Raw genomic sequence first — 18335 nt, 5'->3', positions numbered from 1 at the left:
TATATATAAATTCAATACTCATGCAGCTTTTACAACCATGGATCTTCACTCATGTACATAAACAAATTTATTTTAGTACGTTGTGAATTACCTTGACAATTAAATGATAAGATTTATCTCCATGCTATAAGTTCGCAATGCAAACACACACTGACACAATTAAGTTCAAAATCCCACTTCGAATTTTATATTTGATGGAGGATCCAAGGCGTGTCTTCAGAGTGCAGGATGACCCAGGGCGTGTCTCCCGAGAAGAGGAGGACCACAGGCGTGCCTCCCGAGAGGAGGGGGACGACCCCAGGTGTGTCTCCAGCGTGAAGGAGAATTCTAGGCATGTCTTCCAAGTGAAGGAGAACCCAGGTGTGCCTCCCGAGTGGAGAAGGATCCCAAGTGTGTTTTCATATTGTCTCCCGAGTATAGGAGGACCTATCTCCTGCGTGGATACCGACCAAGGGCGTGTCCTCCAGTGGAGGAGGACCAGGCGTGTCTCCCGAAAGGAGGAGGACCCCAGCTGCAATCGTGTCTTTTGAGTGGAGGTAGACCCCGCGTGTGTCTCAGGAGTAGAAAGACTCTCAGACGTGTCTCCTGAGTGGAAGATCCAAGGCGTGCCTCCCGATAGGAGGAGGAGACAAGACGTGTCTCCAGAGTGGAGGAGAATCCAAGCTTGTTTCCCGAGAGAAGTAGAAGCCCAGACGTGTCTCCAGAATGAAGAAGAACCCTAGGCGTGTCTCCCGAGAAGAGGAGGATCCCAGATGTGTATCCCGCGTGGAAGAGGATCCAGGGTTTAGACATTGTAGGTTCGAACTTACATAGAAGGAGACATTTAATACTACTTACGCATACGCACATATCCTAATTCGTCCTTTAGCATGTAGTATTTATTGAAAATGAACACAATTACAGTATAATTGTTTATAACAGTGGACATGTTTTAGCCAGTGCTTTAGCAACAGTTACTGGCTTTAGCTCTAAATCACTTATCAAGTTTCAAACTCGCGTCGTTTGAGTTTTCCTTCTATTTCTATGTGACCGCATCACACAAATATTCTGGACGTGTAAGAAAACAGCCCCACATTTATTTTTTATAATCCTGGTATTGTGTGAGTGTGTGAGCAACTGAGGTCTACTGTTTTAAACAACAAAAACAAGCAGCAGGATTCTAGAATAATTATGAACTTATATTCACATTCGGAATATTCGGAATCACTCCGTTCTAGGGTTAGGGTTAGGGTTAGGATTTATGGTTTGGGTTAAGGGTTAATGCTAGCGTTGAAATTGGCCCCACTCTGGACATAGAGTTGTATTGGGAAAACCTTCAAAAATCTTCTTGTCTTGAACCACAATGCACAGTGTTTTGATACTTGGCATGTAGCATTGTCTTGTGGACCTCTACCAACATTTTCCAAATCATGACCGATCTATGCACAATGAAATGTTGATTCTTCAGGTGCATCGGTTGAAATATCACTCAATTAGCACTGGCTATCAGTCCTTTCAGGGCTTTGATGTGTTTAACTACTTGTTTACAGTCTTTAGTAATTGTTTCAACAGATGTACGTTGAGTGGTATGCTCTTAGTCATTGCTCTTAAACAAGCGTAGATCATTTACCTTCTTGTATCACAACAAAACTTTACTTTAGATAACAAATCAAACAATATTGCAGAAAACTAGCTGGGTCGTTAGCAACTGTTTATTAACCAAAACAACAAGCAATTGTATAATAAAGTATTACATATATTCACTTTTTATCATTTGTCAATCACGGAATTGAAGTTCAAGATTAAAACAATATTTAAACTTTGAATAGATTGATAAATTTACATTTAGACATGTAAATATTAGTGGAATAGAAGTGTTTCGTTCATACATTGTATATAACAAAGCCAAACTAAAGTTTCTGAGTGCGGGATACTCCACCCCACTCCTCCTTGGGAGGGATAGGTATCAAATGACGAGGGTCAGAAACTTAGAGCATCATTTTGACATACCTGACGTATATCCCGATACGACAGTTTTCGTAAATTCAACGCAAAAACATAATAAAAGAAAAACCATAACTATATTGCGATTAATTCTGGAATATTCATTTAAGCAATATTATATGCCAAACAGTGACTTTGTCTTTGAATAAGACTATTGTTTGGATTTCAGATACGAAAGAATTAATGCAACGCATCTGGACGACAAACACTGATTTTATTTAAGACAATATCACCTACTGAGACATATTATTTCGATTTTAACATGAGATCAAGTCTTTTAACGTTTGCTTATTTTGTATCGTATTCATTTCACAAACCAGATCGTGATAGAATTTATCTTTACATTTGAACACTTTTTAAGCACAAAAGTATAATCAAACATCACAAGAAAACATCAAGTTTAAACTCTTCGTGGGAATTTTCAGCACGAATTGTTGATGTTTTGGAATTTAAAATGTTATTTGCGAAAATAATATTTTTCCCCGAAACTTCAACTTATCCCGTATTCAACTAATTCTGCACGAGATCAAGACATGTTCAGAACTTAATGCCGAAAATAGTCTTCTGTTTTATTTTGCGTTTGTTTGTTTGTCACACCGACACAGTTATAGGTCATATAGCAACTTTCTAGCTTTTGATGATGGAAAAGACCCCAGGTGCCTCTCTATGCATTATTTCATTACAGGCGGGCAGCAGGGTAGAACAATCGATCTGTCTTATCTATTCTAACTACTGTTGTAAATTCAGCTAGTCTTATTAAAGTGGATTTATTAATTGATTCTACTGATGAGAAACTTTGGCCTCTGCTACTAGAAATGTCATTCACCAGTTACCCTCATAAATTGTTAGGGACTGGAGTGTGTATCATTTTGTATCATTTTATCTGGGTATGTTGTCATCATGTACCATCGTAAACATGTCTGATTTGTTAGAGTTAGAGGTGGCTCCGTATTTGGGATGGTACCATCAGTCAACGGTTATCCTCATAAATATTAGGGGTAATCTTTGTCTTTCATTACTATGATACACTCCAAATATGGGAGGGTACCTGCTTTTGTATATAAGGCTAGGTCAGAACTTGGGAGGAAAAATTCTTTACTTTTGGCTCGGACTTTGAAAATGACAGATCATAGAAACAAGAAATGAAATATTTTACAGTTATAATTATAAGTGACTTTAGACCAGAGGAATGAGAGAATTATAATTTTGATGACTTTATTTCCATCACTAGACAAAATCTCATAATAAACTAACATTGAAAATTGGAATTAAGTGTAATTTATCAACGGAGTATGAACCACCACACCCGAACTTAAGTTTTTCAACACTAGGCTTTAAGTGTACACAAATATACATAATTATAATACTGATTGTTTCAGCACTGATTGTAACAACAATTGTCCTGGTCTTTTGGTAGAAAACCATAACAATCCTCACTTAGACTCTTTTACATTCAAAATGACCGTTACACCTTGTATAACTGCTTGTGAGGTTGTTATATAAATATCGAAAGTCTTTTCTACATGTGACAATGTCCCTGAACAATGCCATACACAACGACAGTTTATGTTAAAATGATTATAAAATTGCAAGTTGCCCTCTGTCGTATTTTTCCTGTTAGATATTGACCGTAATTTTGGAGCGTTACACTTCGTCTGTAAATGTTAGAAAGTGTTTGACCATAATAGTAGAAAGTTACATGTTGACCGTAGTTTTTGAGAGTAACACTATGACCGAAACGTTAGAAACTTAAACTTTGACCGTAATGTTAGAGAGTTACACATTGATCGAAATGTTACACTATTAAAATAACGGTACAAAGTTGCTCTTTGACCATGCTATTAGAGGGTTAGATTTTAACCGTAATGTTAGAAAGAATACCGCCATCAACTACGTGCGTCTGCCTAGTCACCATGGATGAGTGGTCGCTAAGGAGATACAGGATCGGATCTACGACTTCGTGTACCTCTATAATCCTGTCCATTGGGCATCTTTCAATACATAAACTTTCCATCGGCAACCCTTTCTCGATGAGGTCTTGCATCATTGGTGTCCTTACGAGTGCCGGGTTCACGGAATTCACGCGGATACCATGTGGTCCGAGTTCTAGAGCGAACTGTTTGGTTGCCATATCCATTCCAGCTTTTGACACATTATAAGGTAGTCCATTTGGGAACGAAGCTAAACCTGCTATACTCGATATGTTGACTATTGACCCTTTAATTTTGGCTTCTATCATTTTCTTAGCAACCACTTGTGAACAGTTTATTGCACTAAGAAGGTTGTTATCCAATAACTTACATAAGAACTCTTTTGGACACTCCAATGCTGTGTAATCATGGCCGTCTATACCTGCATTATTCACCAGACCGTCCAAAACTTCAAGTTTTTCTAACTTTTCTCTTGTATCGTCCCAGTTACATAAATCGGCTTCAGTAGGTATAATGCCTGGACATTCTTCTACTAAAGCATCCAATGTAGACTTAGTCCGACTTAGAGCATAAACTTTGCAGCCATCGTGACTTAGGGCAATTGCCAAGGTAAGTCCTATTCCTTTCCCTGCTCCCGTTTCTAACACTTTCTTTCCTCTAAAGTCGAACGGCATTGTTAAGAATGGTTATTAACGAAAAATGTGTAAGGTCAGTGACAGCGACCACCGTTATGAGTACACATTATTTTTATCAGTTACTGTTTTAGTGCAGGTTATCATTGGTGACATAGGTCACGTAAAGTCCTAAATGTTTGTGTAGGGTTATATCTGGTAACTCTCACCAACTTTTCACAATTTGTAGAAAGGTCAGGAATTCTCCAAAAGTATTGACCTGGCCAATATATTCGGACGTTTTCGTTAATTTACATGAAAAAAATCTGTATTAATAAAAATAAGTTAAAATTACCGATATAGTTAAACACTGGCACTTCGGGATAGTGGTAAGCTCTCCGACTTTTACTTTAAGCACGTTACCATGGGTTCGAATTCAGTCTAGACCATTTCTTTCAATTCAATGTAACATAATTATACCGATATTACTTTTAGTCTTACAATATTTAATTAAAACATTCTCATTTTTCTCGTGTACTGACAGCAGATCCTTTATTTGTTCATTGAATGAACGAACAACTGTCCGGTCTTGAAGATTGTAGACGACATTTGGTAGAACAATTTACTGACATGTACAAGAATGTTATATAGTGCTCAGTGTTTTTGTTTTAATAAACGAACGACAATTAATGATAAATGTAGGCATTTACCTAGAGCATTTTATTTTCAAGGGAAATAATTGTGGTCTGACAGTATTATTTTGAAAATCACAGTTGAGATTTTTTATGTGTTGTGCAACGGTACAGTTTTGCGGGGAAGCGAAAGTTGCCATGGAATTTTGTCTTCTTCTGAAAACAAGGTAAGTTGACAGTTTTTGTTGAAATATATATCTGATAGCTGACACATAGGAGAATGTTTTGGTTTAGATCCATCTTACAGAGTTTTTTTGAAAATGAAGAGAAACAGTGGAATTCTGTTTATTTCTTCTTATATGCAAATGAGCTGAAAATTTATTGAAATGACTAGATCAAAAGTTTATGCCTTTCCAGTAAGTTGTTCCCTACCTTTGACGATAGTTATTAAAACGTATAGATATCAACCTCTTTGCTGATATTAGTACCTAAAATTTTCAGCCTGTGAATAGCTGTGGAAATTTGGGACTTCCTTTTTTTGAAGATATAAATAGATCTAAGCTATATTTAGACTAAAGTCTTTTTCAGTATAATAGCATGTAGAGAACCCTTGCATACAGTCAGATATTCTTGATATTGCAAGGAAATATAATGCATTTTTCAAGTGATTGCTGTCTCTTATCTTGTGCATACTTGATATAGGTCATTGTCAATGTCAACTATCATTATACTGACATTTGAAGTTGTTTTTTTTTTCCTAATTTACCTCCCTTATATATGCATTTTTCTTCATTCATTTTATTGATAATTACTTCCCTTTATGTTTAGCAAAAATTCTCAGATTGCATTTAATTAACTCCCTTTATTTAACATGAAGAATTCTCTTGTATAATGATTATTTATATATTTTACTTACAGTGTCTGATACATGTAGTTGCAGTCTGTCTTTGGAAGCTGTAGAAATAACAAGAAAGAGGCTGACATAGTGGTATAGTTTGTTATATATGAAGTTTATTGATGACATTCATGTCATGATGATATCATTAAAGTACAACATACATTGATTTTCTGACAGTCATGTGTTATTACATTTGAACTAAGACTGTTTTATAATCAGGTTCATGATACTTTTTTTAATATACATTGTATACAATAGTTGCATTTTTTTTCAATATTAATTGCAGCTTTATAAATTAGAACATTTCAGGTTCATGTTTGATATAGTTTATTAATGATTATAATTTTAATCATACAATGAGTTATGAGATATTTTATTAATTTTAATATATTTAGATTAATAAATGTAAAAAGTCTGTATTAAATGCATAGGTCATCTTTTGTACAAAAATAAAGGAAAAAAATGTATAATTTTCATTTTCAGTTTTGGTAGGGAAAAGTTTGAGTATGTACATGTACAGTTCTTTGACCTGTCTTACCCTGTGGCAGTCCAAGAAGATGTTACCATTATGAAAAATGCAGGAGCTATTATGCTTTTTTATGTTAAATAAAGGTCTCAAAGCATTTATATGCTGTATGGCTACATTCTTGCTCCTGAAATAACTGTACAAGACAGCTATAAGACTGACATTCCTGACAAGATGTGAACCTTCTGGACTTTATGTCAGCCTGGCATAAACATTTCTTTCCTGTAGCTTTGTGTATCCCTCAATTTACTAAGTACATATCTCCATTAAAAATAATGATAATAGATATGGTTTAGTAATAAATGTGTGATAGCTTTGTAATGTCAACATTTCAAAAATAGAATCAACATGTACTTTGATAATAAATATTGAAATACAAATTTCAGTATATTGTATCAGTCAGCAAAAAAAACATGAAGTACATTTGTATCTTAGTATTAAGATAATTAAAACAATTATATTCAAATGCTTTGACACTGATTTTATGTTGATTTCCTAGAATGTGTGTGAATTAATGTTTTACAATATTTCAGAACTTGAAGACAATGGTTAGTGCAGAAGGGACATAAAAGTTATGACAAAAGTAACAGATATAAATAAGGTAAACAATTGTGATAAAAAGACATGGCCAGTGCTGCACATCACAAAGGCAATATTTGAATTTAATTTTTTGTCACTTATGAGTTCTGTAAAGCTGATTTTGCAATATATATATAAAATGATTAGGATTAATTTTTTTTACTGTGATCTTTTTTTTCACATGATTTTGTCAAGACTGACAATTTGTTCATTGGAATAAGATAGTTAAAGGTGGCATTGTGTCACATAAAAATATGTCTGCATAATTGCCTAATATTAAATGTCAAATTGTAAACAAGGAAATTCTAAATTTGGAAAATCCTTTGTTGTTTTTCTTCATTTAGCTCAGTTGAAGGAGATGAAGTTTGAAGCAATTTTCACAGTACAACCTCTCCAGAGTAGCTCACTCTGAAGCAAAAACCTCTCTATAACAACGTCATGAGAATTTCTCTAAGCTGACATATAACTATCAAATTTACTTCTCCAGAACAACAGCCTCAAAATAACTAAAACATTTATATATTCCACAGGGTATTGCTCTACAGAGGTTGCATTGTACTTATAATATCTATGATTTCAAATGCTTTAAGAAAAACAACACTTTCAACAAGGGGAAAAGTGAACATATATTACTCATAAGGTGAAGTTTTGGCAGTTCTCAAGTTCATTTTTTTTTGCATGCTATATAAAAACACTTTAGGTAGTTTATCATTATTACATCATATACTAATCAGAGGTTGTAGGTTGTTGTTGGAGCTTTTAGGTGAGATCATAGGTGAACATCATCAGATTTATCTGTTAATTTTTTTCACCATTTTATTGAATATGTACATTGAATGTTATAAAATATGCAATCTTTTCAGACAGTCCTATTAAATAACTTGTCATTTAGTGGATCTAAGTATATGTAAAATTTAAATAAAGCAGCAAGCCAAGTAGCAACACAATCTTGCTGCTTAAAACAGGTAATTCCTTAGACAAGTTGAAATTAGACAAAATGTCAATTTGTAGAGTTATCTGACTTGCTGCTTGATAATATATTTCTAAGATTAGAATATCTGCAAATGTCTAAAATGATGTTATAATTGTTTTAAAAACTATCATGTTTTATTCTCTTTATGTAATAAAGTTTTACATTTGTATTTCCAGAAGTGCCACAAGTGTGTTGTCATGTGAAATGGAATTTACCCCAACTGTGCTGCAAGATGTATATTCAAGTGCAAGACAGCCATCCATGCACCAGCTGTAAACTGAGATGGACCCATATAATAAATATGTTGACTTTTCTATGTATTATCATCTGTACAGAATGTGTTCATGACAAGACTGCATACATATATTGTTAAATCATTTTTTATTCCCATTATTGCATGCATGTAAGAAGCAAGCATTTAACAATTGCATTCATAGAAGTGTTAAAATGTGATCAATCTAATTTAAAGAAACACATTTAATAGGAATTTTTTAGTTTCATAGTTTTTGTGGTGGAGACTGACCCAGTCATTCAGCAGCTTATACTGTCTGTATGTCATTTCTTGTATGTTATAGTTTTCTTAATAATACATTAAATGTCAAAGTTATGGTAAGATGAAATCATTCATCACTTGTAGATTAATGTTCAAGCAGTTCAACATTTTACCATAAGTTAACTAATATTCTATTTAACCAGAGTTGTCACATATTTTCATATAAATATTTGTATAATACAGTCTAATCTAATCTACATATGATGTTCCACAATTTTTTAGTTATATTTTATGTTGATATTTTATGTTGTTTTCATGTCTCTACATATAATTACTAACATCAAAGAAACTTTAGTATTTTACAATTTGGTTGGTATAAATGGTTGTTTTGTTTATATATTTTATTTTTTTTCCATCCAGGAGAATAAAGAAATGTACATTTCAAAATATCTAATCATTCCAGATAAGTACACTACATAATCAAGATAAAAGAAATAAGAACAAAATATGTTGGTGGAAATTTATTTTCAAAAATTTGATATACAGTCTTTGTAGTATTTACTTCTTTAGATATGTTGGACTGAAATAGGAATAACAACATACTTTAAATTTTTGTAGTCATAAGTAACTTAAAAAGATTTTATCTCACTGTTATGCCATCTGAGCTTTAATATTTTTCAACATTGTCATTGGCAACAAGGCTCAAAATTATTTGTTGTGTATACCTTGCATTCATGTGTGATAAATGCTTTTATGGTATTCTTTAATATAATTTATGCTTTTCATTTTACCATGGATTAAAAATATAAATTTATTTGTCTGAAAATTAAGGTAAAAATACTGACTGATTAAATTGCAATAAAAGAAAGCTTATTTGAGATAAAGGGAAGTAATTCCATAAAAAATATGTAGAATGTAGATGATAAATGTAATGAAGGGAGGTAATAAAATATTGTGAAGTTATTAGTCTTCATTTCTTTGATGAGCTAATTAATTGTTTTACGTTTTGGTTTATTAACTACAAGTATGACCTTACATGTGTACCTGTCCTGAAGGAAAATAAAATAGGTTGTTTGATGTCCTTGTACTGTTAAGTTGTTCATATATTTGTTTACATTCCATGTCTGAATGAAATGAAGAAACAGACTTTAATGAGGGTATCACGGGAAAATACCTAAGTTTATTTTTATATCAGCAAATTTGATGAGATAGTCATTCAGGAGTTGTCTATCCTATTTCCAAAAATGCTATGGGGACTAAATTTTTTGGAGTAAATATCTCTTTTAGAAAAATAACACACAGCATTTTAATATTGTATATATATTATCTGATGCACTTAGTAATATATATTTGGAGTCAAAATGTTAAAAATTCCGATTTTAATTTTTTAGTTACAATGTCTACTTGATAAGTGTGAGAATTTTTCCGTTGCTTTGTTTTCAGACGAAATCAAAAAATGAAATCGTACGACACAGGACTCGAACCAACAGCCCCGAATACTTTTATCTGCACAGTTATAATCTGCACCTGTGAAATATTGGTTTTTCAACAGATGTATGGTTATTTAGGTTTGGACAACGAAAATTAATCTACAAAAATATACGGAATGTTCATGAGTGTCATGTAAATACTATCAGATAAGTATGTATTGTTTTAACTTGTTTTACAAGTCATCGGAAGGGTCAATGACACATAGGTCAGAAATTTGCTATCGATATTATATAGGTAACAATATAAGAGAATATCATGTCAAGGTATAGAGATAGTACCTAAAATTTTGAATTATGAAAAGGAATTAAAAAATTAACTTTGGTTGTTTAAATATAACATTTAAGACGGAATATAATGCATAAGTCTTGATTTGATCATTCTGAAGCATGTTATTTAAGACTTTCTTAAACTTTTTATTTAATTTCCATGTATTCCCTCTTGTAGATAGTCCTACCTGTCAAGTCATTGGTCAATATTTAATCCCCGATTATACCTGGATTATTGTGGGAAGAACTTAACACAGTGAAAAAATGTCCAGTCAAATGCATGATTATGACATCGGAAACTGTTTTAAGTCTAATTAAAACAACTTAGATCCACTATTTACCATATCACTCATCATACATAAAAACAAGAAAAAACTCTTCGGCATTTACCATGAAATTTGAAATTACACTTGACTTATCACTAAGGTTTTAACCATACAGTTACTTCATTCTTACTCTTGACTGGTGTCATACAGATGTATAGGTAATGCAGGGAAGCATTATTATTTGTGTCATTGATTGATCTCTAGTACTATGCCTACATGTCATGTGTATTCGTAAATGTAAAACGGGATTATAACCGTTGGTTTTGATGCGAAAACCCATATCCGAAGTGTTCAAATCGATAAAGTACGGAAATCCGCTTTAAATTGATACGATCAGGTTACTTTCGGCCAATTGAATGAATCTCATATCGGTAACAGTAAGTTTGATAAACTTTTAAGGTCATCAAGATCTAGAATACATCTTCAAAAGGGTCATGTAATTTAAAAGTAAATCTCCGCTCAGGTTAACTTAAAGCTATTTAATCTATTTCTTTGTCCGACATTTAACCCATCCCCCCCCCCCCCCCCCCCACACACACAAAGGGAAATACTGTTTATTTCATTGTGAGACGTTAGGTGGCAGAGGAACGGGATTGTTTGGTCATTTTTGAAATATCGCCCGGATACTCTAAGGCGTCTGTCTGTATTCAACCAAATTTAAAGGAGCAGCACTTGTGCTTTATTATGAAATATTACACTAATTTGTGTTCCAAAACGACCTTATTATCTAAGACCTTTGGAATCACATCTAAAATTAACAGTCATCTAAATCTACCCCAACCCTTTAAAATAAAGGAAATTGTGGTATTTTACCTTATCTCAAACACATGCAATTCACTCGGTATTTTTTTTTTTTTGTCATTTAATATAATATGACTTTGTTCACATACATCAACACTTAGGGTGCAAAGCGCTTCTAAGCAAAGTATCTGAAAAAGAAAAAAACAGGTCAAAAACACTTACTGTCGTTTTGCTACTGAAAACAAACTGCTTCGTTCAAATCTGCCACCATAATAATGGCTCACAAGATTTCCTGATCCAGATGTAGCCAAGTACTCGTATCTGTGATCTGACCCAGATGTATCCAAATATTCGTATCTGTATAACTACAAACATGTACACATTGATATTTTTGAGAATTAACTTTCACTAATTAAAACATTAATTATTATACACTTTGAGCAAAGGTACGCAAAATATAAAAAAACTATAATTCGAAACCACTCCTCTGGCACCTTAGAAAAATTAAACAGCAATAATATGTCTAAGCTAATTTGCTCCATTATATATTTAACATAACTTTTCCTGTGAAGAAAATATGCGTGTTTTTGTTGCTGTCGCTGGTTCAAAATGTAACAAAGGCGATATATAATAAACAGAAAACTCACATTTCATAATGAATATGTTTCTTTATTTTTATGTCTGTTTCTTTATTTTGACTGTTTACAAAATATCTTTGTTCTTTGAATGTATGAATTGGAAAGGTAAAATTAAACATACTTATTAAAAATAGTGACAAAATAAATGAAAAGAAACTAAAGAGAAAAGATGAATTTGATTAAAAAAGAAAGAGGTTTCCAGTTACATGGATGGGAAGGACTTTCTGTTGCTTTTGACCTTTTCTATTGTTGACATTCTTATGATACCTTATTTCTGATTTGATCTAAAAATAATGAATCCCGGTTCAAAACATAATCGCCATTTGAAACTCCGTTACCGTTAATCGAATTGATAGGTAACAACTTTGTTCTATTGGCAAATATGTTTGTATTGTTTGCTTTCCTGCCTTTAAAAACTCATTAAGACAATTTATGTCAAACTGTAATCTTCGAGCTTTCAATGCGGAGAAAGACCTCAGACGTTTCTCCCTGCAGTACGTTAGGCACTAGCGTGTGTTTGATAGCAAAAACTGAAATTCGACTACCCAGCACAAGCACGAGTTCTATATCCAAACTGTAGTGCCGTTTCGAACTCGCTAGGAAAGAGGTACGTTGTACGACGTATGTGTACAGTATTGAAATTACAATCTTAGTAGACTAAGTATTAATTCAACATATGAGCCGCGCCTTGAGAAAACCAACATAGTGGCTTTGCGACCAGCATGGATCCAGACCAGCCTGCGCATCCGCGCAGTCTAGTCAGGATCCATCCTGTTCGCTAACGGTTTCTCTAATTGCTATAGGCTTTGAAAGCGAACTGTATGGATCCTGACCAGACAGCGCGGATGCGCAGGCTGGTCTGGATCCATGCTGGTCGCAAACCCACTATGTTGGTTTTCTCATGGCGCGGCTCATATATATAAAACAGTATTTATCAGTTCACTTGTTTTATCGCATTGCCAATATTGAGGAGACAGTAAAACATGTCCATATATTAAAGCCGAATTGGCCAGGTCCAAATTTACAAATAAGGGGCAATTTGGGATTGAAGTGCATTAATTTTTTTGTACTTTAAAACAGAATTTTGTAAGTTCTTCTTCGTCAATTTATTTAACGCCTGTAGCGATTTTTAGTATGATTTATAAAGGAATATCGGTGTAAAAGTTAATTCTGATTCAGAAGAAAATTGTAGATTCTATAGAGCAATAATCAAGGGAAGAAAACCAAACTTCAGGCTTGAAAGTCGGTTTTACAGTGTTTTCCGAGCAGATCTAATTACAGATATCCACATACCAGATTGCTTAAACAGATAAGTATTGTGCCATTAAAGTCATCAAATAAGGCGATTAAATGATTTTTATTAATTCACAACGCGTTTTAGAGCTTAACGGTTCTCATAGGTCTTTCAACAGTATGTCCTTTGAATTTGTGTTTAAGAGCTCATTTCTGTTTACAATTCATACAAAATTTGATATAACATGTACCCCAATAAGGGAGGATTGAGGACTTAGTGCATTTTTTGTACTTTAAACAGATTGTTACATACTTTTAAAAACGTTTTGTCGGGTTGAAATCTTAACCAAACCTAATATCTGAGATGCATAGTCCGAGACCACAATTGTTTATTGTTAGAATTCAAATTTCATAAAGCATTCTGAAATATGTGTACGTTCTGTATACTATAAGCGGTCATTTTGTATCATTCAGTTGTAGATTTAGACAGAGTTGTAATAAAAACTTAATTCATTTCCAGAAAAAAGGTCTCTAACACGCGTCAATATCGAGGTGACATTGTATCTCGTGTGTTATGCCATTTTGGATCTCGAGTGTTTAGCTGGCGAGGTACAATTGTATCCCTTTTGCTAAACTATTTCATTGGCAGTACGGTTTAAAAAAAACAACGGTACACATGGACTGTATCAATACGACCTTGGTGGTTGACATTATAATAATAAGTACTAGAAAGTATTCAGCAATTTTCCTCATAGTTTGATTAACAATTATTCGGTTATAGATGAAACTTCGTAAATGAAAGTCTTATTTTTTCAAGAGGTAGGCCAGCTCAATTTATTTTTGTATTTTTTGATCGACTGTATCTGTAAATACATATACATATTAACATTTTTTTAAATTCATTTCTATTAAAACAGATAAAGCAACTCCCCAAGTAGGTGTTTAGAATAATTACATGTTAAGAAAGGCGTTCCTTTCATTTGTAACGTTTCAGTGCCATGTACTGGCATCCACTGGAATTACTTCCCTTTATGCTTTCAGTAATCGTTACATTACTTTCCCCTCCGAGAAATCTCGTTAGATTTGGCCTAGAAAATTCATGGGTAAGGCAACTCCAGTCCGGCAGTTGACTTCATCCCACCGCTGCCACCATTTGTAACGTTTTAGTGCCACGTACTGGCATCCACACACAAATCCCGTCGGTGAAAAGCTAGCTCATCACCAAAGGTGATTTATTGCGCCTATAATTATACTGTCATTTTACTCCAATGACAATTGACAGGTTTACAAATTTGCATATTAGTGGAATTACTTCCCTTTATGCTTTCAGTAATCGTTACACATTGTTAGACATGAACATATGAAGTCGCAAACAGAAAGGGGGGTAATCAAAATTAATACATTCAATAATACTTTCTGCGATGTAAATCAATTTGCAAACCTTTAACAAATTGATAAGAAAAGTAAATTTAACAAACAATTAATATATTTCATGCTTATAACAAGACAAAAAAAGATGTGGCGGTAAAATCATAAAGTAGATATAGACCCTAACATTTTCATTGATAGAAATACATTAAATAAAGTCTAGAAATTGATTTCCAAGTCCTTGAAATTAACAAAAATGATTTCACAAATGTGCAATGTATGACAGTTTTGCTAATACCAATAACAGAAATTTTAATATTTAATTCAAAGTTGTGATCCGCAAAGAATGTCAACTCTTGCCTTGGACTAGTACTTTAAATGAGAGATATTTATTAGTTTACTTCCCTTGCAATTACACAATAGAGTAGAAAACGAAAACGGTTTAAAACACAATAATATAGATTTTTGCACAACAACATCGTTTAGGATTTATTAATATGTGTTTGATTTAACCCTGAACCACTGGTTCCTATGATTTTGTCAACTTACTTATGGTAAAAAATAACTTTTAACAAGCCGATAATAAAATGAAATACCAGTAAGTATTTTATAGTGCAGATAATACAGTTTTGCTTGTATCGAAATGTCACAATAGAAGCACTTTTGTAATACAGAACACCTGGTAGGATGAGTAAAGGTGCAATTATATTGATCTCTTTTTCCTATGCCTACATAAAGACATTTTGACCCTTTAATAGATTAGATTTCAACGTACGGGTAATCACATCAAGACAAGCTCAGCTTTTTGGTTGGTCAGTTCATTATTCTAATATTATCCTTACTAAGCTATATATACGAAAGGCGTGTCTTCAACAAAGAAAAGCAAACTGCCAGCAGCGATTATCTCTTCTAGCACTACATTAATCTCTGTCGTCACAAAAACCACGTGACCATAAAATCACATGGCCATTGAAAAGAACTTTCAAAATTATTGTCTTATTTCCGATTTTATTCTTATCACCCACATTAGCATTAAATCTCATAAAATACTAAGCGCACTTTTAATAACTAAAATCTTATGTTACACGATGAAATAAACGATTTATCAAAATTTGGAATCAGTAAGGGGAGGCCACTATGTAGTAGATTGAGGGAAAAAGTACAGATAACCTTTGTCTAGTTTTAACTCTTTATTCTTTGCTGTTAATAAATATATTGCTGTTCCTTTCAACATAATTCCTATTTACTTTTTTTCTGTAGCTATTATAGATTTCAGTGACCAAGATGGAAGTTTGAAGGCTTGTCGTGGACAGACGAATACCTGCAGTGGGACCCTAGTAGTTACTACGGAGTAAATGTATTATTTCTGGTGAGTTTCTTTCTCAACAACACTTCGCAACATGTCCAGAGCGAACATCATTGGGAAGACTAAATCTTTTTTAACTTAAGGGTCGATTCTAACAGAGTGTAGAATAGTTTCCGTTTTAGGTAAATTGCCTGTTTGCTTGTTTGTTAGATCTTATCATTATATTGCAACGAACTGATTTAAAACTATTTAAATAAGGTAAAACTAATCCTTTTGACAGTCAAGAATGCGAACTGAAATTGCTAATTGTACTTAATTAAGCATACGGATACAATGTATATCCTCTTTTTCGTCCTTTAGCATGTAGTTTTATTTATTTATTTTGTTCGGTTTAACGTCGCACCGTCACAATTATAGGTCATATAGCGACTTTCCAGCTTTGATGGTGGAGGAGGACCCCAGGTGCCCTTCCGTGCATTATTTCATCACGAGCGGGCACCTGGGTTGAACCACCCACCTTCCGTAAGCCAGCTGGATGACTTCCTCACATGAAGAATTCAAAGCCCCGTGTGAGGCTCGAACCAACCTTAATGAGGGGCAAGTGATTTGAAGTCAGGGACCGTAACCACTCGGGCACGGAGTTCCCCTTTAGCATGGAGTATTTATTAAAACTGTATCTATTGCAGTATATGTTTATATAACAGTGGACATGTTTTTATAGTTGTGCCTCCATGAGTGGTGGGGGCATATAGATTTGCTCTTGTCCGTGCGTCCGTCCGTCCTTCCGTCCGTGCGTCCGTCCGAAGTTCGTGACATGCCTAGCTCAAAAAGTAATTGATATAAATTAATGAAACCTTGCATGAGTCTTTATCATGATATGAACTTGCGCACCTTCTATTTTTCGTTTGGCTCCGCCCCCTAATTTTAGAGTTATGTCCCCTGAAATAGTCAAAAATGCACATTTTCACATTGTGACACGCCTTGCTCAAAAAGTATTTGATATAAATTGATGAAACCTTGCATGAGTCTTTATCATGATATGAACTTGCGCACCTCCTATTTTTTATCTGGCTCCGCCCCTATTTTTAGAGTTATGGCCCCTGAAATAGTATAAAATGCACATTTTCACCTTGTGACACGCCTAGCTCAAGAAGTATTTGATTTAGATTCACGAAACCTTGCATGAGTCTTAATCATGATATGAACTTGCACAGCGCCTATTTTTCATCTGGGTCAGCCTCCAATTTCTAGAGTTATGGCCCCTGAAATAGTCAAAAATGCACATTTTCAGATAGTGACACGCCTAGCTCAAAAAGTGTTCGATATAAATTGACGAAACCTTGCATGAATCTTTATCATGATATGAACTTGCGCACCTCCTATTTTTCGTCTGGGTCCGCCCCCTATTTCCAGAGATATGGCCCCTGAAATAGTAAAAATATGCACATTTTTACCTAATTATGTACCTCACTCAAAAAGTATTTAATGTAAATTCATGAAACCTTGCTTGAGTCTTTATCATAATGTGACCTTACACAATTGGCATTCTTCTTGAGAATTTTAGCATTTATTACAGAGTTATGGCCCTTGAAATAGCCAAAATAGTGGATTTTTTGTTTGTGATGCTCATAGCTCAAAAAGTATATGGTATAGAATAATGAATCCATTTCATAATTTTTTTTGAGGCTATACCCCATTAAGACTGCAAACATTTGAATAATTTCCCCTGATTTGTGACAAATGTACCAGTGGGGGGCACACCCTGTGTCCTACAGACACATTCTAGTAATAGTACTGGTGTACAGTCTTCAGTAAATGTTTCGATAGATGAACATTTATAATTATGCTGAGCGTAGATCATTTACCATCTTTTATTATAATACCTTAGATAAGAAATCAAACAATATTGAAGAAAACTAGCAGGGTCGTCAGCCACTGTTTATCAACCAAAACAACAAACAGTTTTATAATCAAGTATTATGTATTTTCACTTTTACTATTTGCCAGTCACGAAATGGAAGTTCAACAGTAAAACAATATCTAAAATTAGATTGATAAATTTACATTTAGAAATGTAAGCGTTAGCGGAATGAAAGTGTTTTGTTCATAAACAAAGCCAAACTAAAGCTTCTTCGTGCGGTATACCAGCTCGTGACAGAATTCATCTTTACATCTGAGCACATTTTTAAACACAAAAGTATAAACAAACATCGAAAAAAACAAACATCAACTTTAAACTCTACGTGGGAATTTTCAGAGTTACATGTTAATGGTAATGTTACAGAGTTACACTATAACTATTATGGTACAAAGTGGCACTTTGACCATGCCATTAGAGAG

The 18335-nt window shown here is 33.8% G+C and overlaps 1 protein-coding gene across 1 annotated transcript; it reads right to left on the bottom strand.

Annotated features, from left to right (window-relative positions):
• Positions 1–3832: 3832 nt before the first annotated feature.
• On the bottom strand, positions 3833–4588 carry LOC128559308 (L-xylulose reductase-like). Its single transcript, XM_053550607.1, has one exon. The coding sequence runs from the start codon at positions 4586–4588 to the stop codon at positions 3833–3835; it is 756 nt and encodes a 251-aa protein (XP_053406582.1).
• Positions 4589–18335: the final 13747 nt, after the last annotated feature.

This window comes from Mercenaria mercenaria, chromosome 9, assembly GCF_021730395.1.
Source record: "Mercenaria mercenaria strain notata chromosome 9, MADL_Memer_1, whole genome shotgun sequence".
NCBI classification, from domain to species: domain Eukaryota; kingdom Metazoa; phylum Mollusca; class Bivalvia; order Venerida; family Veneridae; genus Mercenaria; species Mercenaria mercenaria.
Note: the sequence above shows the minus strand (reverse complement) of the source record. Positions and strands in the feature narration are given on the sequence as shown.